This window comes from Halichoerus grypus, chromosome 9 (genome assembly GCF_964656455.1).
Source record: "Halichoerus grypus chromosome 9, mHalGry1.hap1.1, whole genome shotgun sequence".
Taxonomy (NCBI): Eukaryota; Metazoa; Chordata; class Mammalia; order Carnivora; family Phocidae; genus Halichoerus; species Halichoerus grypus.
In genome coordinates, this window is record NC_135720.1 from 33,056,378 (window position 1) to 33,083,702 (window position 27,325).

The 27,325-nt window shown below is 40.3% G+C and overlaps 1 protein-coding gene across 5 annotated transcripts in view; it reads right to left on the reverse strand.

The window, feature by feature from the left end:
* Nucleotides 1-1,998: 1,998 nt before the first annotated feature.
* TMEM200A (transmembrane protein 200A) overlaps nucleotides 1,999-27,325 on the reverse strand; it is a 70,714-nt gene continuing 45,387 nt past the window's right edge. Inside the window, exons 2-3 of one of the 5 annotated variants that reach the window (XR_013441116.1) lie at nucleotides 3,181-5,018; nucleotides 1,999-2,475 (exon numbers count right to left, since the gene is read on the reverse strand). Coding sequence is in view for 3 of the 5 variants with exons in the window: in XM_036120832.2 (XP_035976725.1) it covers nucleotides 3,527-5,002 (1,476 nt within the window). In the remaining 2 variants the exon portion in view is untranslated. Of the gene's footprint in view, nucleotides 5,019-17,927; nucleotides 18,066-21,131; nucleotides 21,646-22,369; nucleotides 23,045-27,325 lie in introns of those variants that run through there. The other 4 variants (XM_036120832.2, XM_078054743.1, XR_004926173.2 and 1 more) reach the window with 4 other exon arrangements.

Here is a 27,325-nt window from a genome sequence, read left to right on the forward strand (position 1 = left end):
GCATCAAGAATCCCGAGCCTTTAGAGTTTGGGCTTTATTGTTGATATTCATACTCATTTCACTTCACAGTTGAGGAATCTAAGGCTTGAAATTAAGAAATTAATTTAAATTGAAGTGAAATTGAGATTTTGATTTACTGAAAGCTACAGAGCTGCGGTAGTGAAGCCATTGGGGGCATCCTGTGTTTTTCTTACCTGCTCTAGGCTAAGAACATTCACTTAGCTCTCCCACTTCTCAAAGGCATACCTCGTGGTATAGGCAGGCTTGTGTTCCCCTCCAAATTCATACGTTGAAGTCCTAACCTCCTGTACTTCAGAATGTTATCATATTTGTAGATAGGTAGGACCTTGAAAAAGGTGATAAAGGTGAAATGAGGCCCTAATCCAATAGGACTGCTGTGCTCATAAAAGAAGAGAGACCCAGAGATGTGCCAGCCGAAGAAAGGTCACTTGAGAACATAGGGAAAAGATGGCCTTCTGTAAGCCAAGAAGACAGGCCTCAGGAGAAACCAAACACCTTGATCTTGGACTTCTATCCTTTAGATCTATGAGAAAATAAATTTCTCTTGTTTAAGTCATCCAGCTTGTGGTATTCTGTTATGGCAACCCCAGCAAACTAATACATCCCAGGTAGACCACAGGCCTTACAAACTCTTTGGACTAGAGGCAACTAGCCCACGGTTCAGATAGCTGAAGTTTCCCAAAGGAAGAAATGGGAGTTCCTAAATAATTTTCAAAATTTATAAAAAGCTTAAGGGAAATGTACAAAATGCACTCTAACTAAAATTCCAAGTTTCATTGTTTTTGCGCAGAATTGCATCGAATCAACATGGTAACATCCACTGTCTCATATTCATCTGAAGCTTTAATTAGCAACATGTGTCTGATTAATTTAAAGTAAAGTTAATCATTTCACAAAGCTGACTTGTTTGGGAAATAAAAAGCTCAGACTTTTTGATGAAGAGAAGGATGCAGCAATCACTGCTTTGAGCCCCAATTCCTTTATTTGAATCCTCTAAGACCCATGCTGTTTAATTACTCTTCAAATTGTTACAGCTTTTTCAGGGGTGAACTGAGCAAATTATATGGCTTTAGTCATTTGTCACACCAGGGGTGTTTAGAGTCACTGTTTTCAAACTTGGGAGTATCACTGACATTTGCTAGGTGCTGTATACCTGGTTGTATTCCTGAAAGCCGATGAAATTTTAAGTGAAAATGATCTCAAGTGTATTAGGGTTCTCCAGAAAAACTGAACCAATAGGATAGAGATAGATAGATGATAGATAGATGATAGATAGATAGATAGATAGATAGATAGATAGATAGATAGATGATAGATAGATAGATAGATAGATATAGAGAGATTTATTATGAAGCATTAACTCACATAATTGTGGAGGCCAAGAAATCCCATGATCTGCCATCTGCAAACTAGAGAGGCCCAGGAGAGGTAGCAGTGTAGCTCCACTCCCAACCTGAAGGCCTAAGAACAAGGGAAGCCAATGGAATAAACCTCAGTCCAAATCCAAAGGCCCAAGAAGCAGGAGTACCAATGTCTGGGGGCAGGAAGACAGATGTCTCAACTCAAGCACAAAGAACAGATTGGCCCTTGTTCTGTCTTTTTGTTCTATTCAATCCCTCAACAGATTAGATGATGTCCATCTGCACTGGTGATCAGTTGATAGATTAAAATGTGAATCTCTTCTGTAAATACCCTTACAAACACACCTAGAAATCTGGGCATCCCTTAGTCCAGTCAAGTTGACACATAAAATTAATCGTCACACAAGGAGAACAAATATGAAAATAGCCTAATTAAATAGGTGGCTAGACCTAGCTCTTTAATAGAAGCAAAATAAGAAAGCCACAGAACCCAATACATACACTAGAGTATCAGGCGCCTTCAGTAGAATATATCTTGGAAGTTTGAAAAACAATACTTTAAACAGAATTGCATATTTTATTTAAAAAATAATAGCAAATGTAGGCAGAACACAAATTTCTATTAAGAACAGAAGTTTATTAAATGTTTTATAGTAAAATATTGAGTCCACTCTATTAAAATACACAAGCTTGGTGTTCTAACAAGTAACATTGACTCAATTCAGGGAAGCTCGTGATGCCAACACGGGGAACTGTGGGGAGCTACGAACAGAAATATATCTTCCTTCTCCTTTTCCACAATAGCTGCAATAATACAGATGCTCAGAAACATTTAGGCATTGGAAAGAACCTGTAAAATTTCCTGAGTATTCCATTAAACATCTCTTACAATTAAATGTTACCTTAATGGAAAACATGAACATTTTCTGATGGAAACATTCATTTTCACATTTGTTATCTTCAATAATTGAGAGCCACAATCCCAAAAATGTATTACACCATAAGAAAGTCTTTGGGGTCTTCATAAGGCTTTCCAGCACAAGGTAAATTTCAAGGCAATTTGTCAAGGACTAAATTTTCTTGAGTCACCAAGCTAGTGATAAACAAAGATAAAAAGAAATGTCAAGGTTAGCTAATTATTTTCCAAAGAACAGGATCTAAAAAATCTTGAGGGGAAAGAAGGATGTGGGAATGAATGGATGCTGGATGATAAAAGAGATGGCTAGGAAAGATACTGAGATTAGTTAGCATTAACTAACCCATAGTGTATTTTTGTAACTAATCAACATCTTCTTCATGTATATAATTATTTCAAGATAGCATTCCTACAAACTAAATTGGTTCATTCCTTTTTCAAGTTAGTTGCAAAGAAATTTTGATTCTGAATATCTAAAGTTATAGCTAATAGCATTTTGATATTTACCCCTAAGAATAACTAGCATTCTCAGCCATGGCTCTTGAATACATGGTTTCTTGATAAAATATCACTAAAAGAGAACTAATAATAAAAAAAGATATACCTACCCAGAGCTCAGGGTACTAGTCACAACCAACCTAAATAATTCCTATCAATTAGTTCACATAGAACTAAACCAATTTCACCAATTCACATTATTTAGCACACCCAGAAACTAGATCTTTCTCCTTTTAAATAATTTAACCAATTTTGTAAAAAAAAAAAAAAAAAAGCAGTTGTTTAGAAAATCACACCTTAGATTTGTACTCATGCTCATTTATAAGTTTATATTGAATCTTGGGCCTAAATTTGGTACTTCGAGTCCACACTTTGGTACCCTACCTTTTCCTAACTGGACACTTGATTCTTGCAGATGACCATCAATGAAAGAACTTGAAAGTAAAGAAAGGGAATTTTAGTAGAGATGAAAGTGTTCTGTGTTCATATTGATAGAAGAGATACTGCTTTCAAAGGAAGGGAGAATATAAAATCATGTGTGATCATAGAAAGTCTTGCAATCATAAGTAACCCAAACATACAGCCGTCTCCACCACAGAATTAAGCAACCAGGTCTAACCCACTACAGACTATTTGATTAAAAAGGCTTATAACCCATACTTTAACATGGAAACACTGGTGAAAATAGTTTTAAAATATATAGCCTTGTAAAATGATACATTTTTGAACATTAAAACCTCGTTTCAGAAGTTCCCCGCTTTAGGTTGTTACTCAAAAACTCATCATGTTCAAAACTCAAATTGTTATGAGATCTTGAAATCATGAGAAGCTTCTCCTTATTGGTAAAGTCTTTTTTGATCGCAGCTTGGGGCACAAGCAGCCTCTCCATGGGGTCCTCTTTATTCTCTAGTTTCATGTATCCTTTGCTGTTGCTTCGATCCAACCGAGGCCAACTTGGGTGTTTCCGTTGTTCTGCCTGAACAGTTAGGGTGGAGCGACCCCTGTCCAAGTCTAAGGATTTTGAATGTGACGAGAGCAAATGTAAAGATGTGTTGGACCCAAACTGTCTTCTGGCAGCCCCAGGAGACAAGAGCTGTCCAGCCCCGGGTCCGAGGGCCACGGAAGACTTGTACTGGCTCGACAATGACTCCCCAATGGAATTATTCCTTGGGAACACCATGCTGACTGGCTGGAAGGACTCACCGGCATTGGGCAAAGGGACCATGAGGGAATCCATTGACAAATTCCTTGACCTACTTTTGAGGTTCTCAGCATCTTCAGTGATGTTATCTATACTGGGCTCATCAATAACACAGTTATTAAGTTTGATCACAGGCAACGTAAAAGCACTGATGGACGATGACACAATTGATTTGGTTTCACATTTCTTAGGGCCACTGGTGTTATCATCTGTTGTCTTGGAGGGAGGTGGATAGAGGCCAAAGACAGAGACGGAGCTGTCCGAAAGCAAAGGTGGCACGAGATGCCCCAAACTCTTATTTTCGTTTAGCGCAAGTTCATCCTCCTCGACAGAGCTGTCCATCCAAAAACTGCTCCTAAAACCCGAGAAAGAGGCAATGGTATTTGCTGCCAGTCTTGAGGCACAGGAGCTCCCATTCTGCTTTACTTCTGTGTCTCCCATCAAACCAGTGTAGATGCCATTCATATGCTTCTGCTCCTTGATCCTCAGCGTGTGGATGTCGATGACTGTGGAATAGATATCCCTCATGTGTATGATCTTGGTTTCTTTGTCACGGTTCTCATGAAGAATGGCATTAGCGCAAATGAAAATGAAAATGCCAATCCCCATGGTGAAAGGGCCAAGCATCTTCATTTTATCAGAATGCAGATGTTGCTCAAAGAAACGGACCACCACGCCACCTTGGTTCCGAACGACCTGAGTCTCATTGGTTGACAGTGTTGTCTCAGCATCAGTAAAATGTTCTTTTTGGGGCCAATATCCCAGGACTGCCATTGCAATTCCTACAATGGAGATAAGCACTCCTAAAATGAGGAAAAAACCAGATGGGGAGTAAAGCCGGATTTTGCCTCGAACCACCACGACATCGGCCTGAGGCCGCCGCCTGATGGGTTTCTTCACTTGGGCAGTAGGCGATGGGCTGAGGCTGACATGATGCTGCGACCTGGCAGAGTCTTGCCTTTTCAAGGCGGCCAGGCCAGTTATCACTCCACCGGTTGCTATCATAGCTCAGCCTTTTGCTCTGAAAAGAAGGAAAAGAGATGATAATCTAATATGTTCCGGGACATGCTCACCAGTTCAACAACTATTTATATGTTTTTGCTGTTGTTGTTTCATATAATGAAAAGGGGCAGAGGAATATCTTTTTAACTGACATAGCTTAAGTAGAAGTTTTATTTATTGAATAATGTAAAATCCTGGAGATTTCCTTTATTGGCTGAACTGGTATCTCTAGTATTAATGAAACGTGAGCTCAAGGTATATTTTACTTAAATAATTTTTCACTTATATAAAACAGTCCCTGGGGGCGCCTGGGTGGCTCAGTCCGTTAAGCGGCTGCTTTCGGCTCAGGTCATGATCCTGGGGTCTTGGGATCGAGCCCCACATCTGGCTCCCTGCTCAGCAGAGAGCCTGTTTCTCCCTCTCCATCTGCCTGTCACTCTGCCTACTTGTGCTCTCTCTCTGTCTCTCTGTCAAATAAATAAATAAAATCTTAAAAAAAAAAAAAAAGTCCCTGGTCACAGGGCTCTCTCTCTTTCTCACACACACACACACACACACACACACACACACGTGCACGCGTGCGCATAGGTGCACACAAGCACACCATCTTAAATTATCTGTGTTGTTTTAAAGAAATGGGATAATAGGCCCAAACCATCAAACCCTAGACTTACGAAGAAAATACATTCCAGCAACTCACAGTTTAAAACCCATTCTTGTGAAAGTCACCAGTGAACTCTTAACTCCCACATTTCATTTCTCCCGCTCCATTCTCAACCTCCCTATTTCTCTGTGTCCATGAACACTGCTGACCCCTCCTTCCTTGAAAATCTCTCTTCTCCAGTCTTTTATGATCCTAAGTCTGGCTCTTCCCTGACCTCACTGACTACTTCAGTTTTGGCTTATCTTCCCTCACCTACATGTAGACCACCTTCCCGAGAGGCCTATCTTTGGCCGTCTTCTCTTTATATCCTCCCCTGGAGTTCACATCCACTCTTACACCAGCCACCATTACCTCTGTGCTAATGAATCCCAAGCCTGTCTTTCAGACTGTAGCCCGAGTTCCCATTTCACATCTCCGCCTCACCACTGGGGAGCACATGTACATTCATGCACCACTAGCAAAGCTGAACCCACCTTCCCCCAGTCCTGCTTGACTTGTCTGACTTCTTTAATGGTGTCACTTCTTAGGTTTGACTCTTCATAATTATCTTTAACTCCTCCCTTTCTTCTTCCTCTCATCTTCTCATCAGGTTCTAAATCCTAGAAATGTTCACTACCTGATGTCTCTCAATTCGACCCTCCATTCCAATCCTACCCCTCCCAGCCCAGGACAGCTCGTAGTACCTCTTACTAGACCGTTATAATAACCTCCCAGCTGGCCTTCCAAACTCCAATTTCTCTTCCTCCAGTCAAGCTTTTACGCTGAGGACAGATTAATTATCTGATTAATTATCCTCAAACACAGCTCTGAAATTGTTTAAAGAGTGGAATAATGGATAAACATTCCCTATTACCTAGCAGAGTTAAATCTGGGATTTCAGACCCAGGGAATTTAGCTTTATCAGTAACTGCTCCCTTTCATTTACATAAAACTAAAACCTAACAATGTTCCCTGTATTTCGTAACTGTACTATTTCTGAGGCTTTGTTAATAATGTTTCATTCATCTAAATTCCCCTTACCCTCCACACCACATTGCACATATTAACATCTAGCTAGTCATCAAAGCTCATATCCCCCATCTCCTTCAGAAAGCCTTCTTTGTCTCACTCAGCAAATCCCACCCGAGCCCTCATTTCTCAGTGCATTTTAGCAAGTATTCTATGGCACTTGCTGCATTATAATGTCTCAGTTCTTTCAATTCTTGTGGTCCAACATCAAGTTCAATTCATATTTTCATTACCAAAAACATTCAATATAATAACTTGCACATAGCCAGTGTTCAAGAAACATACGCTAAAACGTTCAATAAGAGAATAATTCTTTTCCTGATTATTTGTTGGATGACCATCACATTACTATACTAACTTTCCTAGTTAAAAATATGAACAAACAAAATTAATACCAAAACAAAAGGCAACATGTTGTGAGTTGGTAAAATATTTGTCATTATTTGTAAGAATAGCTCTCAAACTGCCAGATCTGGCTGGTAGGAAACAGAGGATATTTTAGGACTCACAGGTCTCTGGCAAATTTTTGAGAGGGTTTCTTCATGGCATCAAATCTCATCTTGTGAAATTGAGCTCTCCTTTTGAATTCCTATTTATGATTTCTGAATTGTGTTTAAATAACCAGGATTGTGGATGGTATCTACACTTCAAGCTAGCTGAACAAGCTGGTGAGTAAATCCAGCCTTCTTTGGAATTGTAACTAGGATTAAAATAGTTTAATACTGAAAGAACAAGCTATACTGTAACCCATAGCATAAGTCTATGAAATTTATCAAAGCAGACATACTGCAGTTCAGAATTTCTCCCCAACCTTGGCTACCACGGAGCTTAGTGTCAACCTATGTTTTCTTGACCCCAAAACAGTTTCAAATGTTTGAATAAAATAATTCGATTAGATAGAAGCCATCTAACTCAGTTACTTCCCTGTAGCAGGATGAGGATTCAGTTTGCGATCCTTCTGAACAGAATGAAAACAAGGCAAAGGCTTTCATCTGCTTTGAAAGACACCACTGTGAATTACCCTTCCATACAGAGTCCACGTCCACCTCCATTTATTAAACCATTTCTGCTAGCATCACCATTCTCCATTCCTGAGGCTGACAGAGGAGAGGGGGCTGGAAGAGAGAATTGTGTTTGAGAAAGATGGATGAGGATAAGAAGGCAGAAAAGAACAACAGTGAGTGGGCTTTGTGCGTAAGCAAGCTGGTTAGACTAGACAGGAAGGAAAAGCAAGGGTAGTCTAAGTGCAAAAACTCACAGCAAAAGGAAGGAGAAAAGAGTCTGGGCAGAGTTTAGAAATCAAGAACAGGGTAGGGGGGATGAAAGGATGCCATGGCTTCTTCAACCAGGCTGCCCTGGCCAGGCCGAGACAGGGGCACCTGACTCTCAAGGATCAGCAAGCTCAAGGTAGGTGCCATACCCTTCTTTAGTGAGCTGTTGTTATGACTGGGCCCAAAGTGACCCGGAGGGGAAAGCAAAGGTGCTTAAACGCAGTCACTGCTTCAAAGAACTTGAACCCCAGTGCAGGAGCTGGTTTATCTCCCTAAAACAGAATTAATATCCCTAGAATGAAAGTTTCTATTATGGCGGAGCTTTACAGCAGCTTCCCGCAGGTGAAAGCTTTCTAACTTGCATCACAGTGAAAAGTCAAATGAATAGTATTTCAGGTAAGGTCAAGAGAAAGCAAGGCTGGAGCACAGAGCCCTGGTCTGCCTCTAGCACCCGGCTCAGCACTGAGGGAGGAAACCAGGTAAGGCTCGAGAGGAAAGGGAAGGCCAGGTCTTGGAAGGTAGCAAGGGTCACTCCCAAGTACCTGAATATTCCATTCACATGCACCGGGGTTGGAGTAAGACACAAATACTGGTGTTATTATAATCTTAGGAAAATTAATCTCAACTTGTAGACTGAAGCAGTAACAAGGGACTGACCCTGGGAACAACATAAAGATGCTAATGGCAGTTTTGCGATAAGAAGCCCATGGAACTGTAAACGTGGAGAGAGTACATGCACAGGCCTCTGCACCCCCAAACCACAATGTCAACTTGGTTTACAGTGTTCAGTCTATGCGAAAGCGGCTTAAATCTTTTTTTTTTTTTTTTTTTTTTTAATTTATGCTGCAAAGCTACATCCCCTCCATCCTACACTTTTATGACTGTGTGTGTGCTCTCTACCATCCCAGGGCAGGGCTGGGACTTATTTCCTTAAAGATCCAAGTGAAGAATTTTACTAACTGAATTACATTCTGTTAACTTGGGCACAGAGTTTGTGTTTTCCAATCTCTCTGGATCCAAAGCTTTACCTAAATTTTTGGAACTTGAAGGAAGCCCTGTGGTATTCCAATAGAGACCTTCTCCTAAGAGGGTGCTGTTAGTTTGTGTAGCTATTCTCTCATATAATTAGTAAACACCAACATCTGGTATTGCAGTTATAGCAGAAGACTCAAAATAGGTTTTCTGGCCTCAAGAATATAATGATCAGCAGCTACCTTTTTGAGGAGGCCATTTGACTAGTTATAAACAAACCTAACTAGAGGGTCAGCCACACTCACTTTCCATGTTCTCCAAAAGGTATCATGATTTTGTCAGAAGTCAAACTAAAAAACAGGTATGAATATAATCATCTGTTGACAACCAAAAAAAAAAAAATTAGTTTGGGTTAACTTTTAGCTACACATTCATCAGCCTATTTTCCATTCCCAGGGCTTGTGAGTCACCACAACGTTGCCTGCCACAGCTAACAAGATGACCAGCTTATCATTTACACATGCACCTTCTTCCTCACTGGGCAAACCAGCTTCCTGCGGGGCTGTCTCTGGGCCTTCACCATCTTACCCATTCATTGTGGATCTCAGAAATCATCAGTAGGGATTCAATCTCAGTGGCTACCTTTCTCCCTGCAGATGTAGACTCTTGCACTCACTTGTGCACCCCGTTCTTATCTACTCGCCTACCTGGGGCTCATCTTCCCTCTGGACCATGCTTATTCTACCCCCTCAGCCAAAAGCTCTTTCTCCTTGGCTGAGCAGATCTCTGCTTTGCATATCAAATGTTAAACCCACACCATCACGTCTCTCTGTCACGCTTAACCTCTCCTACTCTTGCTCTGCTAATCATTTTAAAAGCCGTGTTGTTGTCCTTCACCCACGTCACAAGCTTAAGCACATTGTGGAACTGGCTCTTCAGGGCGTTCTTCCACACTTAGGATTCACATCCTCACGGAAGCTTATTCCTGTACTCTTATATCCTCTTCTGACCACACTGACCTACTGTTCTGACCACAGTGTGAGCCTCCCACACATCAGATGTGGTTCCAGGTGCATCCGCACACTTCCATCTGAGATAATAAGTAAGTATACTTGCAGAGTTGAGAGACGTTAGAAGTCTTTGAATCAGACATTCCTTTTAACCAGCTAAGAGACAGGAATGCTGTCTAAGATCCAACAAGGAAGTAGCACAAAGAATAGGACTGGAATTCAAGTTTTCAGACCCCCGGGCCAATGTTCATTCTTTAGGTTAAATATTCCTCTTCTTATTGTTTTACATGCTATCCCAATGCCTCACAGAATGCCGGGAATGTGATAAATGCTCAGCAAGTTTCTCTGTTGACTATAAATCGACTTGAGGAATGCCAGTCTATGACTGAAATGTGCTAGAGACCAGGGACACTGAGTTAATAACATCTGGTCCTTGATTTCAAGGAGTATGGAGTCCAGTCAAAGAGCAGTAAAGTACATATTTAAAATGAAATGAACTAATGGCTATGATGATGGACTTATCCTGGAGAATGCTCTTCTACACTATCTGGAGGAAGCAGGGGGAGGCTTCCAAGAAGTGGCAGGAGTGGAGACTTGGTTTATCAGTAGGAGTTCGCCATGCAAACAGATTCGAACTCATTTGTGTTCTTCACTGTTTCACAACGGTCCTCACACCAGGGTTTTTCTTCATCTTCTCAGCTGAAGGATGCTTATTGTCCTAAATATATTTGATATTGTCTTACTTCTATGTTTGAATTTTTATTCTTATCTCAACGTTTAAAAATTCACCAGAATATGAGGCTATCTGCCAAAAGGAAGTGAAAATTAATCTATGCCTTCAGGACCAAACAAAAACATTATGTAAAAACCCCATGTGGTATCCACAAATGTAACAGATGGAAATATTTTCTGTTCAAGCTAGAATAGTTTTAGGACTTTCTTCCCAGTAGAGACATTTTAAACTTTCAGACTGGGATTTTTATTCTATATCCTTACCAGGGTTGGAAGAGAAAATTTCTATGGGTGACTAATATTTCAATCATATTAAAGTTTAAAAAATAAGAATAGAGTAGAATTCATTTTTTAATGTGTAGCAAAATGGTTTTGCACATGGACACTGGAATCACAGAAACCTGATAGCCAGGCAACGTTGGACAGTTTTTTTTTTTTTGTTTGTTTGTTTTTAAGATTTATTCATTGGGCACCTGGGTGGCTCAGTTGGTTAAGTGTCTGCCTTTGGCTCAGGTCATGATCCCAGGGTCCTGGGATCAAGCCCCACATTGGGCTCCCTGCTCAGCAGGAAGTCTGCTTCTCCCTCTGCCCCTCCCCCCAGCTCATGTGCTCTTTCTCTCTCAAAAATAAATAAATAAAATCTTTAAAAAAAGAGATTTATTTATCTTAGAGAAAGAGAGAGAGAGTGTGTGTGAGTACGCAAGCAGGGGGAAGGGCAGAGGGAGAGGGAGAGAATCTCTAGCAGACTACGCACTGAGCCCAGAGCCCGACGCAGGGCTCCATCTCATGACCCTGAGATCATGTCCTGAGCTGAAATGAAGAGTCAGATGCTTAATCGACAGAGAAACCCAGGCACCCCTTAGACAAGTTGTTTTAAATTATTATCTCAGTTCCTCTATCTGTAAAATGGCAAAAACCTTCTTTAATACATAGTATATGGTGTACTGGAGGCAGAAGACCAGGCAGGAAAGGCTTGAATTCCTCCACACCGCTTAATAGCCACAATTGAGAAATTGACTCAACTTCCGGGATCCTCAGTGTCCTCATCTGTAAAATGGGGATAGTAACAATACCTGTAAGGTTCTTGTAGAGCAAAGGAAATAATGAACGTGAAGCACAACTCAGTATCTGGGAACTAAGGTCTACATTAGTGACGTCAGCTGTGCCTATTGTAAGGTCATGTTAAGGATAAAATGAAGCAATATCTATGAAGTGTTTACTATAGTGTTAATTGTAATAAATTCTCAATAAACAATAGCTATTTTTATTAATTCTTCATTGCTCAGTACCATTAACTTTTTCATTGATCTGCTAGGCAAACCAAAATATATTTCAATATACTAAGTGAAATAATTAATGACGGCTCACTGTACATGGAGAGGAAATTATGGTTGCAAGTCTGTACTGGGACTTAGAGTCAAAACAATCCAAATGGAGACTGTGTATTTTAGTGGCAGAAGCATTAATAATTTGGTAGTTACGAAGAGAAGAGCTGCGTTTATATAAGAGACAGGCAGGTGGGGGATTATATAAAGCATGCCTTTCTTTTTAATTGTATTTCTTCAGATTTGGAGACCTGTTTTGAGACAAAAAAAATAAAAGCAATAATAAAAATGAAGTAGGAAAACCCAAACCAGTTCATCTGATGTTTTTACTTATCTTAATGATGCAGCTGAACCAAACACATGAGTATCTGATCAATCCTGCAAGCACCGTTCTGCTTCCATTGGGACCCTTGGGCATAAAACAGACTGAAAGTGATATGGGGCTTGGGGATATGGGGACTAGAGAATTTGCCATAAGGGTGATATAAAGGGAAAATTGCAAAATGTTAATTTTGTGACAAGAGGTTTACGCTATGATTTTGTGTACACCATGAAGACCTTTGCTGGTCTGCCTTGGAGAGAAGGGTATCTTACTATTCAGTATAATTCCATAGCTGCATGAGTGCTGGAACCAAAGGGAGATACAGAATTTTTTATAATTAGCAGAATGAGACTCAAGTCCTTAAATATAAAATACCACTTTATGGTCGAGTACATCCTACACATGCGGAAAATGCTAGAACCCAGAAAGTGCTTGGAAATCTATACATGTTCTTTGTTACCAAAGCCAGCCTGACAAAGTATAAAATATGGGCCCAAACCAATTACAGACTGTGTAACAATGACATGGAACTGCTCTCCCAGGACTAAAAGCCACGAAGCTCAGGAACACAAAAGTCTTCAGGAGGCCAAGTAACAGATCCATAATGAGCTGTTAGACAAAGTCCTGCTGAGCCCCAGAGGGAGACATTTTCCACGGGAACAGAAGAAATTTAGAAGCTTATTTCCCCCAAAGTGGAAATATGCTCCCTGCCTTGTACCCCAATTCTTCAAACCCGGACAAGCCCTCACAAGCACTTACTGACACTCCCTGTTCACGGCGCGTCCGGGCAGGAAGTCGGCTTGAAGTGGACGCACAGAAGCTATTGTTAAATAAGTCACAGATTTACTAAAATGCAGAAAATTAGCGGAGATATTCCTGGATAAAGAGCTGAAACACTTAAAACCCCAGGATGGACTTTGTATACGGATTTCTCTTCTGCAGAACGTCTACGGTAACTTCGCTTAGAGGTATGGTGACAGTGGTTTGGAGACAACGCTGGTAAGGGAGACTCCAATATATTAATAACCTTTCTAGGGACTTTAAATGTCTAGAAAGTCCCAAACACACTGTTGACATTTCTATAGGACAAAGGGGGGAAAGGGCTGAAGCTTGGTAGTAAGTTTCAATTCTACTTGCTCTACTTTCTGTAAAATGTCTTCTCTAAGTCCACCAGCTCTGTATGTAATGCAGGTGGGCTAATACTGTTAAGGATGCCAAACATCTTCCTTTCTTCTCTACTGCAAATGAGGAACCATTTCTCATCAGAGGAAAACACCATCGAAATTAGCCATCAGCTGTGTCATCTTTTAATCCATAGTAACATACTGTACATTAAGTTTCTTATAAAATTTTCCAAACCATGGTAGCTCAAGGTGGCCATGAAACATTTGTAAAACCCTAGGAACACATTACGAAATAATTCGAACCTCATCATTTCCACTATAGAATTTCTTTTTCCCCCTAAGTGCAACCTGAGTAGGATCGCCCTTCAGGCAAGGGAGAAAAAGGTATGAGAGGCGGCCTCATGAGAGAGGGCAAGACCAAACTCCTTGCCGGTCACAAAAAGAATGAATCTCTTCAGCTCGGTAATACAAAAGTCTTTTAGCATTAAGGAACATATTCTTTAGAGAAACTCCAGTAAAGGAGACAGCGGGGGTGCACGTGACTATTTCTATTTTCGTTTTCTTCATCTTTTCTCCTACTTGTACAGGTTAGCAGCAGCAAGGTGAATCGAAGAAAACAGATTTTTAGAGTTCCACTTTAAAAACAGTATTTGTTAGTCAGTTTGTCCTTCTCCCTTTCTTTCCCCTCCCCTCCCCTCCTCTCCCCTTCCCTCCCCTTTATGTGGAAGCTACTTGTGCTCAAGGTATCCAGCAATACAAAGAGTAAGTACCTACACCCCTGGTTTCCCTCATTTCCCCATCCTAGAGGTCAGCAGAGTGTCGGATTTCTTGTAGCTCTTTAAGAAGTGGGAAGAATGTTTTCTCATTTTGTTTCTTAGAATTGATTTATGCGAACTCTTTACATATTGAAGAAACCAGCTCTCTGGTAGTGATAAGTCTGGCAAACACATTTAATTTATATTTTTGGTTCTTTTTTTATTGTATCCTTTATCAAACAGAAAATTTTAATTATAAGTGGTCAGCCTTATCAGTATGTTGATTGATGGCTTCAGAGAACCATTAGAAAGATCTTCTTCAATAGAAGATTATGTTAAAAATTCTCCCATGTTGGGGCGCCTGGGTGGCACAGTTGGTTGTGTCATCCAACTCCTGATTTTAGCTCAGGTCGTGGTCTTGGAGTCGTGGGACTGGGCCCTGCAGTGGGCTTTATGCTCAATGCAGAGTCTGCTTAGGAGTCTCACTCCCTCTGCCCCTCCCCCCTGTACACTTGTGTGCGTGTGTGTGCATGAGTGCTCTCTCTCTCAGATAAATAAATAAATCTTTAAAAAAAATTCTCCCATGTTTTCTTCCAGTAATTTTATGTTCTAATTCTGTTACATTTTAATTTTCTCATGTATCTGGATTTCTGTGTGTGTGTAAGAATACAGGTAGGGATCTAACTTGTTTACAGGAAATAAATCTCTCCTCCCTTGCTTCAAAATGCAACTTCCATTGCATATTAATTTCTTATAGTTGTACTATGTACCAAATCTCATATGCATTTTGGTCGATATTAAGGTTGACCCTTCTATTCCATTAATCTATTAATTTGCCTGAACCAAACTGATTTGATTACTACTTATAATACATATTTGGATACCTGATAAGATTATTCTCATTCTCCTGTGTCAAAAGTTTCTTGTCTATTCTTACACATTTTATGCTGCCAGTGAACTTCAGAATTTGACTTTTACAAATCTGGCATTTTTACTGAGATCCCGCTAGATCTCTACATAAATACAGGGAGAACGGACACTGTTATACCACAGCAGCATTTTATCTAAAAGTTTTCTTTTATGTCAGAGTTGTTTTTTTTTTTTTTAAACATAGATCTTTCCCATTTCTTGTTGCTTTTTGTTTCTTGGGTATTTTGTCACTGGGTTTCTACTATATAGCAGTACGTTTTTCTGTCACTATCATTTCTGTCTTCAAGTGGTTGTCATTTAGATGTAGGAAGGCTACTGATTTTTGTGCATTTAATTTACTAAGATGTCTTACTGAACTTGTTGACTGTTTAAAAAAAAAAAAGTTTTTAGTTCATTCTCTTAAGTGTCCTAGAAGGACAATTACATCATCCAGATATATTTTTGCCTCTTCTTTCCCAATTTTAAACCTACAATTCGTATTTTTTTTTAAAGATTTTATTTATTTGAGAGAGAGAGAGAGATAACGAGCAGTGGGGAGGGGCAGGGGAGAGAGAGAGAGAAGCAGACTCCCGGCTGAGCAAGAAGCCTGATGCGGGACTCGATCCCAGGACCTGGAGATCATGACCTGAGCCCAAGGCAGATGCTTAACTGACTGAGCCACCCAGGTGCCCCTATAATTGGTATTTTCTAACTGTACCACCTAGGACCTAGAGCAAAGGTAAACAAGTAAACAATAGGGAGGTGTGGCCATTCTTGCCTGGCTCCTGGATTTAATGGGAGCGCCTATTGTTTCACCACTGAAGAAGTACCAGTCAATGACTGTGTTATGCAGAGTTTTTACCTAGATTCCAGGGGACAAAATTATGTCAGAGCTGCTGCTGGATAGGGATATGGAGGAAGTAGAAGGAAAGAGGAGGGGAAGGGCAAAGGATAGAAAAGAAGGAAGAAGGAAAGGTGGATACAATGGAGGAAGAGAAGGAGAACCATGTTCGGTGTGTGGGGGGAATTACGGATTATTAATGCAATGTTAACTATCTGAAACCATAAATCAGTTCTATAATTTTCTTAAAAATCCTTACTTCTTTCCTTATCTTCTTAAAAAAAAAAATTATATAAGGTCAGGAATTGTTCTGCTGGGGATGCTGGGATTACCAGATCATCTAGAAATCCTGACTGATTATATTAGCTAAGAGGGGAAAATCAAGCAGAATGATAAACTGCATACGATGTCAGGAATAGGAAAAAAAAAACAAACTGGAAAGAGTGCATGGCAGAGAATGATTTCAAGGGAGGTTTAACCTAACAGCAGCAAAGGATGGAACCATGTTCCTAAAAACACCATACATGCCCTTTCTACAAGGGCAGAGTATGTGGGGGTCACGTCTGAGATATTTTTAGCTTCAAATATCTGTTATAGCTTATAATGGTTGCTTCACTGGAAATTTCCTGTGAGAGATGGCAATCCAAAAGAAAAATGGACAAAAGACATTCATAGTCCAGTCACAGAAAGAAAAGTACAAATGTCCAGGTAGCAAAGGAGAAGAGCAACTCAACAGGAAGGAAAGAAATGCCGGCTAAAGCAATGTCAACAGTAAAGACAGACCTTCACTCACTAATTGACAAAAAAGAAAAAGAGGGATTGATTATGTCCATTACTGGTGGGATGTAAAGAAAATAAACCCTAAAAAGCTGTCAATGAGAAGACACACGGGTACTTTTCTGAGGTTAGTTTGGGAATGACTTTCAAAAGGTTAAGTGCCCACTCCATTTGTCCCCGCCTCCCCCCTCCACCATTTCACTTCCATGACTACATCCTTTAGAAAGAGTTCCGGAAGTGCCCACAAAGCGTGTGTTCAGTGCTACGGGAATGGTAACAGCTTGGAAATCACGTACGTGTTCATCAGGAGAAGATTGGCTAAGTCAATTATGCTGCATCTATACAACAGAATATTATACAGATATTTAAAACAATGAGTATGTACCAATGAGGAAAAATATTTACATCATATTTTTTAAAGATTATTTATTTTAGAGGTGGGGGAGGGGCCGAGGGAGAGAGAGAGAGAGAGAATCTCGTGGACTCCCTGCTGAGTGTGGAGCCCGACGCAGGGCTCGATCTCACGACCCTGAGATCACGCCCTGAGCCAGAACCGAGAGTCTGACGCTCAACCGACCGAGCCACCCAGGGGCCCCTATTTACATCATATTTTTGAGATTTTAGAACAGAAATAAAGAAGATTCTGTTTATGTCAACCATACAGAACATGTGTTTGGATATGCACTGAAGGGACGTGGAGGGCCACTGCTAACAGGGCTTATGCGTCAAGAGCGGGACGCTCGCTTTAGGTATAACCAAAGTATTCATCTTTTTGCAAGGAGCACACACTGCTTTTATTTCATTTCCATTTTGGAACTCTAATTAAGTACAGAACAACAACAAAAAAAGGATGCTTAAGCTTACGAAATAAGAGTAAAAGGCAGAGCAACCTGGTATACATTTGGATAATTTGGTGGGCTTCCTGATTTAAAATTTTGCCTTTGAGGCAAAAAACACAAAAGTAGAGAAAATAGAAAATGGCTAAAATCACTAACCAGACTAAATCAGAAATTTAGGAATGAAAGATTTACTTACGATACATCGTAACGGTGAAGGACAGGAAACAAAGATCAACACCTGCATTTACCGGGGGCAAGTTAACATAAAGGATGAATTATGAACTGGCATCTGTCTTCAAGAAATCTGTAATCTGGGATATGCTCATGGATAATGCTGTGCATTGTAAAGCAAATCCTTTCTCAGGGCTGACTGGCTCACCTGTGTCCGGGTCATCCTGACTTATTCACACGGCTCCCTTCTGGCCCGCAGAGGGGCAAGGGGCTTTTTTTCTTTCCCCAAAGTTTAGTCCTCACTGACGATCTTCAGTTAATCTAACCTTACAACTTTGATTCACTTATGAAAATGGGCTTCTGTTGGAGATTAGCCTGCAACTTCAGAATTATTATTCTCATCAAGCATGCAGCCACAGAGGCTAGACAGAGATCTTCAGCCTTCATTATGAGGGAAACCGGCTCCGGGGCTCCAGAAAGGGTTCTTCCACTTAACCTGATTTGCATTCATCTCCTCAAAGAGATGAAGAAGCAAGGCTGAATTTTATTTAATTTTCATGCCCTGAAATTACATCCCTGTTCTGCCCCATCCGTTGACCCTGTTTCATCTTTTGCATGCAGCACGGCTCTGTTGTCTACAGAGACCCAAGAGTCGTCCTAGAGGGTGAGGATCTGTTTTGGCAGGAGCTTGTGGCCGGAGTCAGGTGGGGTGGTGGTAAGGAGATGGTCCCTTGTACTCAAGGGTTACCCTGTGCCTGCCCTGTCCCTGCTTAATCTGAACACAGAGAAAGTATATTTACGTGGAACTTTTCTTCAAGCGTCGACATCCCGGGGGGCTTATCTAAGATGAGTTTATGCCAAGGTTGAGCCATCCTATAAATTCACATGGCTTCAATCTGAGTTTTAAAAATGCCTTCAATCTTCATGATTTTCATCAAAATCAGACTAATAGGGTTATAATGATGAGTTTTTGACCTGTATGCTTTTTAAACAAATACTTAGCATTAGTTTACATTTTTGATCCTCAGTGATATGCAACCCATGGACAAACATAACTTGCTTTAATAATCAAAGTATTTTTTAGATTTGCTATAGTTACATGCTGAACCACAGATTTTATCTGTAGCCTTTTGGAGATTAATCAAACATTTGTTGGCTTATTCATATATTGGCTCATTAAATCCTCACAACTCTGAAATGTAGGCTGTAGCTTCATGCCCATAACATAAGGTGCCTGACAACCCCCTTATAGCAGATGAGCTAAGAGTCCAAGAAGATACATCGTAACTTACGTAGAAGTAACTGTTTCCCAGGTCTGTCAGAGCAAGTTCTGACCATACCGCTCCTGTAGCTGATCTTCCAAAGGAAAATTATGGAGAGGATTGAAATAATTGCTGACCTTGTTCAGGCTTCAGTATGCTTTGCTTTAAACCATTTATTTATAGGGCATCTGGGTTCTTTTTTATTACTTTTGACATGATGAAGAGGACTTCTTTCTTCCTAAATCCATATAAGATAATGAAGTCAAGTAATTAAATAAATCAAATTACATTCCTAATTCTTCCAAAACGATGCTGATAATTTATTCAAATTTCTCGTTCGCATTGGAAAGCAGAGAATCTCACTCATCTCTAGTTAGCACTGCTTGGGCTGCTTTTAATTCAGATCACCACTTAGAATAATTTCAACCTTGAATGCTGCTTTATCTGAGGACCCATGCTTGTGATGTCGAACATTTACTTCTGCTGAACTCAACAGGGATTTGTGGAACACCAACCCTGCAGCAGAGCTCCGCAGTGAATCTGACCCCCTCTGTGCCTTTATCGGGCTGACAGCCTAGAAGCAGACCGCCAAGCAAGTACTAAGACGCACTCTAGGCACAGGGACGGAAGTATTTATGGCATGCAGAGAAGGCCAAAAGGAGCCAGTGACCTTGGAGGGTGGGGGTTAGGGGAGGGAATAAGCAGCAGAGGTTTCATAAAGAAGGTGTCTTCAAAGAAGGGAGGAAGAGAAGCAGAGAGGCAGGGAGAAATTCCCAAGAGAGAAAACAGAGGCACGAGAGCCATGAGTATAGCACGAATGGACTTGCACAACTTCCTATCAGCAATCCCCAAGCAGAAGACAGAATTCAGTGGTAAAATCTCCGAGTCCTACTTGATGGAGACACCAGTCATCGTCATCATAGCTCCCCAACCCATCCCCACCTGCTCTCATAAAATAGTTGAGGACTGTGTACTGCTTAAAAGGTCATTTTAGGATTCGTTCGGATTTAAAAGGAATAAAGTTAACTAACCTGAGCTCTGCAACCTTACTGAGATCAAAGTAAATATTAGTTAAACAGGGACTTTTTAAAAATGATGAATTCCAGAAAGAAAGAAAAAAGTTTTACTCTGAATCTTTTCCAAGAGAACAGCCAAGAAGTTCAAATTATTCATCTGGAGACTTTGGGAGAAAAGTATGAAAATTGCGAAGGAAGAATGAAAAATTAGAAATGGGAAAGGAACAAGTGTTTATTGAGCCGTGATATTCTGTTAGGAACTTAATATACACTATTGTATTTAATCTTCAGAAAAATTCTGTGAGGGAGGAAAAACTGTACCATTTCACTGAGGCTCAGAGAGGGTAAGTAATTTGTTTCATGTCACACAGCCAGGAAATAGAAGAGCATGGTTTCAAATCCAGATCTGTTTAGCTCTAAGAACATGTGATTTCTCCTTCAATCATACTGCACATTAACAGAACTAGGATAAGGGGAAGAACCAGGCATGACTGCAAATGTTGAGAGAAAACAAGGAGATGAGGGGAAGAAGGAAGAATTTATGCTTATGAATTTAGAATGCAGTGAGGAAAAATATGTTATTCAAAGAAACAACAAAGTATGTCATTTAAAGAAAAAATGTTATTTAAAGAAAGAAATCATATGCATCCCTGACTTGCACAGCAGAGCGCCATGTCCTCAACAACTTGCAACTGTTGGTGATGACAGAATGAGTTCCATTTCCAACCTTTGTAAGAACCCACTTCTATAAAAATTATCAAAGCTGTAGGTGAGAAATAAACAAATTCCTCAAAAAACCCCACAAAACACACACGCACAAAAACCGCCCAAAACTACATCACTCAACGCATACATAAAATAAAGATCAAATACTCATTGGTATGCTGCTATAGATTTGACCAGAACTAAGGGAAAGATACTTAAAAATGACTCTTGCACCCTGAACTGATGTGAGAATATGTTAAACCCAATAGGTTTAAAGATTTTATTTTTCCCCTAAAGTGTCATATGGACAAACTAAGGAAATATCAGCAAAAGGTTTTTTTTTTTTTATTAGTTAGCAGTGTTTATGTAAAAGTGTTTTCTCTCTCTTTAGAGGAGAATTTGGCAACATGTACTTTTGTACCCCCTCTCGATCATATTAACACAACCAATATTTGACCAACCAATCATGGTACACTCAAACAAACGCATACCAGTAGTCATTTCAAAAATGTAGAAAAACATTTAATGACAGGAAGAAATGGTCTGTAAATATATTAACTGAATATCAAAAACTCAATGTGATAAGCAATCTCATTTATTTGAGAAATAAATTTCTTTCTTTTTTTTTTTTTTAAGATTTTTAAGATTTTATTTATTTTTTAACAGAGACAGAGACAGCGAGAGAGGGAACACAAGCAGGGGGAGTGGGAGAGGGAGAAGCAGGCTTCCTGCCGAGCAGGGAGCCCGATGCGGGGCTCGATCCCAGGACCCTGGGATCATGAGCTGAGCCGAAGGCAGACGCTTAACGACTGAGCCAGCCAGGCGCCCCGAGAAAGAGATTTCGAATACATACACACGTACACAGCTGGAGAGCAGGCACCAAGGTGCACACCGCTGTCTATAATCCACCGCTGGTCGGAGCCACACAAATTCTTCTGTGTAACTAGAGGCACAGTGGAAAAACATACACATGGAGAAAATACCCAGATAAGCCATCTGGAAAAGAGCTCAGTCTGCCGTCTAACTCAATACAATTCCTAGTTCGTTCATCTAATCATACACATCCCAAATAGAAGATCACTTAAAATCTAGACTTTCATTTCTTCAGGCTCATGTGTGTCTTTATTCTCAAAAGTCAAATTACTTTGTTGTTACATCAAGAGCAATTTAAGAGCTACAGCTATGAATGTACCACTTGACTCAGTCAACTAAAGGAGAAAAGTCCTTGTGCAAAATTGCAGATGCATTAATTTTATATTCCACCCCTATAGCTGAAGGAATTTCTTTACTTCCTCTAATGATTTCAAAAAGACCAACTGGCTATCTAGCTAGATACCAGGAGTATAAGAAAAACACTCATAAATTTCTGAAATAGCTGATTAAAGGTCCAAATGTCTTTGCTACAAGGAAGCCGTCCCTTTACTATTCTGACCAAATACAGCCTTCAGAAGTGCTGGGCGGGCAACCCCCTCGGCTTTCCCTCCCTCCAGAAGGTCTTCTGGGACCAGACGGTTCCAATGCTTAGGAATTCATCATCCGTAACAATCAAAACAACATTTGGGCAGACACATAAAAGAGAACACGAGTCTTATAATATCAGAAGAGGAATAATTAGGATCATCCCAACAGTTCAAAAGCAACATGAAAAAATTAAGCAAACCCAGTACCTGAAAAGAAACGAGCTCCGGGAACTCTGGAGGCACCGGGAGGAAGGAGCAGGGACGGAGCTCAGAGCAGTGCTGTTCAAACTACCGCCACATTGGTATGACTTGCGAACTGGTGGGAAATGCAAGTTCATGGGCCCACTGCCACCTCCCGAATCAGAAATCCTGGGGATGGGCCCAACAGTCTGTCTGAACAAGCTCTCCAGGTGATTGCCATGCCTGTTGAAGTCTGAGCCACGGAGATGGAAGAATTTCCTCAAGAGACCCAGCCTCTACTCGGATCAAACATCGGGGAGGGGACTGACTGTTTCTTCTTAAAAACAGGATTCTTTCTCAGGGGTGAGAAGGAGATGGGGAAGGGAATGCTATTTACTAGAGAAATAGGGCTCAAGGCAGCTGTGTCCAGCGGTGCTGCAGGGGTCAAGGTACTCCTCCTTGCTTCCCCAGTGACCATGGCCTGGCTACAAAGGAGGGAAGAAATGAGTGGAAAGGGAAAGGCAATCAGCACAGGATTTCAGGATCCCAGGCACTGAGAAAATGCCCCCTCGTGCTCTCCCTGCCTCTGAAATTCCTTCCCATGGGGACAACTGTTGCATATTCATTCTGTTCTTCATTCACTTGGGGACGGCTAAGTTCCAGATGCTGCTGGGGCGTTGAGGACCCAAGACTAAAGGAGAAGAAAGAGGACTCTGAAAACCGAGAGGACTTATTTTTGTCTACACCGCTCTGACTACAACCTGACCTGCTTACGCTCAACCTGGAACCAGGGTGGCCGCGTGGTTGCCGCTTAACAGAGTGCAAGGAAAGGTGTAGACACGGGGCCGTGCGCTGGAAAATAATGTACTTGGCTCCATAAAATTAAATGTGTCATTCCGATCCTCTTTGTTCTTTAGCAGTTTATATAAGCCACAAATTTCCCATATGGACAGAAAAGAATAACTAAGCACTGTGAATATAAGTCATCTGAGTCATTGCACTGTGTCCATGTAGGACACTGAGGCATTTCCATCGTGCGAGCTTATGCAGTTATGCAGCCCTATATTTTGTCTCGACACAGGCCTTATTTCTGAAGTTTCCTTTTATTAAGGGACACTATGGGCAACAAGCGGACATAAACCTCAAGTCATCATTATGAATGAAGTTTGTAACCAATGTTAAGTCATAACAAGCCCTAACATTTATTTGGTTCTTGTAAGGTACCAAGCATTGTGCCTAGTTTTACGTTCACTAACTTAATCCCGTGACAATGCTAATAGGGCCATGGGGTGGTCATTAGGGTTATTCACCAACATTCCAATTCTCCTTCTAGGCCCACAGACCCATTATTGGATTGCGTTTTCTCAACCCCGTGAATCTAGGCAAAAGAAGTGGCTTGCCTTGGTCACTGACACATGAGGAAAGAGACGTGTGTCCCTTCCCGGCAAAACCCTTTAAAAGCCAGTGTGTAATTTGCTATGATCTCTTCCCCTAGCCATGATGGTTGACAACCCTCCAGATGGTAAAAAGTCAATCATCTCAGGTTCTCGTGTAAGGATGATGTGGAAGAGCTGCTGGTCAACCCACAGTGGACGTGAATAAGAAATACATCTTTGTTATTTTAAATCACTGAGATGTGGGGGGTTTTGTTACTGCACTTAACTTACCTGACTGATACAGCTAGGTTCTGCTATTATTCCAATGTTTTATAAAGAAACTGAGAGCCAGAGAGACTAAAAAAATGACTTAAATGGAGAGGGGTATTGTCACCAGGTAAATGTTTTTTTGTTTAATACCTGACTCTCTAGCTTCAGGAGCAAGGAAATTCATTAGCTGATTTCTCAATGATTCCCTCTTGTAGTTCCAGTTCATTTTTCACCAAACTGATATATATGATAATATCACATCACTAATAATTGCTCAGAGATTGCCCTCATCTACAGAGATTAAGCATATTGCCCACTGTGACTCAGTCAGTATGTGACCAAAGGAAGGATCCAAACCTAGATCTTTCTGACACTAAAGCCTTTGATTTTGTCACATTGGTACACTGCTTTTATGGCTAAATGTATCCTGAAAAGACTAAAAGTTCTGGTCCTTAATAAACTGTAATCTTTTTATTTTTTTAAAGATTTTATTTATTTATTTGAGAGAGAGAGAGGGAGAGAGCACAAGCCGGGTCGGGGGGAAGGGGTAGAAGGAGAGAGAAAAGCAGACCCCCCGCTGAGCAGGGAGCCAGATGTAGGGCTCGATCCCAGGACCCTGAGATCATGACCTGAGCTGAAGACAGACGCTTACCAACGGAGCCACCCAGGTGCCCCAATAAACTGTAATCTTAAGATAATAATTTAAGTTACCACTTCAAGTTTTTATTTTTAAAATTATAATACTTACCCTCGCATTCTTAATAGGTTGCTACGAGCTAGGTTGAGTTTAAAGGATTTGCAAACTATACATCAATAAAACCAGAACTGGGAAATACTGAAACTTCATGCTTGGGACACTCCCCAGTTTATGAGTAGCCCTAAAAAACAGACATAGTAACTTTGTATTCACCTTTTTTTAACTTTCATTATTAGGGATAAAAATATTTCTAAAATATAACACTTCAAAAAAAAATATAATACTTCATTCCAGGTTCCTCAAACAATATTAAACATAATTTCATTTTCTCTTGATGTCTCAGAGTTGTTTTGCTTTGTTTTGAATATGATTATCAGCTATGGCATGCTCTTGTGTGATACTCTGAAAGCTTTGTGAAAAGCCCAGGTCTTTCCCTAAGATGTTTATGATCAAGAATGGGAAATAACATTTTACAAGCATAACTGTGTCACTAGGTGAATGTGGTCAGTGCTGTCACGCAAGTACAGTTCCCCAGAAGTCTGGAGGATGGCGAGGTGACCGTGCTGCTGGATGACACTGCCACTGGGAGTATGGTTCCTACAACTGCTCGTCCCTATCCAGTTCTTGGGTGGGGCTTTGTCCTTAGAAATGAGAGAGCCAAGTAAATAAGTTTACTGATGCTATGTGCAAAGTAAAAGCAAGCAAAGTTGGAGTGAAGACTTTGGGTATACATATGCGTTGGGCTTTATGACATCTATTTTACTTGTCTTTTGACTATTGGATGTGTGCCTACTTCCTGGTTTTGCTGTGTTCTTAAGAAGTCTGCAAATTTCCAGTGAATGTGAAGTTCTTATGTTAGATCAGCCTTTACATGTTAGAGAGTTATTTAGATATGTTGTAGCATGAGTACGAGGAGACAAATATTTTCTAGATGTTACATTCTATATACATTCTCATAAAGAAAACTTTCCACTTGTTCAGGGCTTACCAATATACTTAAACTTCTTCACCTGAAAGATCCTTTCTCTCTGTTCCCACACATTGCCAAATCAATTTAAACCTGAGTATACAAGACTGTTGATAATGCTTTCAAACAAACTTTTTAAAAGTACTACCCATTTGTGCTCAAATTTTCATTATTTGTGTTTTTTTTTCTAATTTGAAATGTCATAATAATTCAACACCAAAGTAAGTATTTGAGTGACATTTACATCGGTCTATCATTCATTCACTCACTCATTTCATTTATTCATTTTCATTCATCCAACAAATATTTACTGAGCATTCATTATGTGCCAAGCACTCTGCTGGGAGCTGGGGATAAAATGATGAGCAACTCAGACCTGATCCTCCCCTCCTTGGATCTAACTGTTGAGTGGGGAAGACAGACCTTGAACAAATAATTGCGAGTGTTACATGTGGTTAAAAGGGCAAGTGTAGGATGGCATGGAAGTGAGTATCACGGTAACCCACCTTAGTCTTAAGAAGTTTGAGGAAGTGACTTTAAGCTCAAGTAGAGGAGGGAAGGAAGAACAGCATGTGTCAAACCTGAAATGGTAGAGTACCATGTCTCAAAGAAATGAGCAAAAAGCAATGTGACTCAGGCAAGGGAGTGAGGGAAAAGGTAGTAGGGGCAAGATCACATGAGATTTCACAGATCATATTAAGGGCCTTAAACTTTATCTTGGGAGACACAATGAGTGGGACTTCAAGCAGAGAAAGAACAGGATCAGATCTGTATGATTATAAGAGTCCTGGTACCAGAGGGAAAGGAGGCAAAAATGGATCTAGGAAGACCAATTAAGAAGTCCTACAGCAATCCAGGCAAAAGACGACAGGAGTTTGAACCAGGGTGGTGGCTCTGGGGTGAACAGAGTGGACAGAACTGAGAAGGCAGGATAAAGAGATCTTGGTGTTAGAGCAGATGTAGGAGGTAAGGGAGAGGAAGTTGTCAAGATGACACCTTTTAGGGAAACAAGGAACGAATGAAAAGAAGCTGTTTGAGGGAAAGTTTAGTTTTGAATGTTACTGGTTCTCATATTCCTACAGACTTACTGTTCACTGACTATATGTACACACACACACACAGCAATCCTATAAGCAAAAGTTGAAAATTTAATCCACTGATAAAACAGGCATGAGGCTTAATGACCATGAATCATAATATTGTTTTTCTTAGTGAAACAGATCCTCTGAATCTTCACACTAGAGTCAAATACTAAATAATGAATGTAATTTTGGAACTAATTTCCTTTCTCCTACAGTATTATTTACTTTCTAACCTGGAGAAGAATCCCAGCAGTGATTAGTATGGAATAACTGTCAAACTTAATTTACCATTAAAAAAACAAAAAACAAAAAACCAACAACTAAAAAGCCTGCTCCCAAAATAAAAGTCTTAATAAAAATTAATGTAATTAGGACATTTAAACTGTAAAAAGGAAAAAAACCAGGAATGTCTATAAAATATTCAGTATGCGAAACACTTTGAAACCTTGGAAGAGATGGGATTTCAAAGTATTATTGTTACCCAATTATCTCTAGTTTAATTTCCAAATGACTTGTTTCAGTGAAGACGATGAATCTTCACTAATGATGCTTATAAATACTGTAATAATTCCTTACACATACATAGCACAA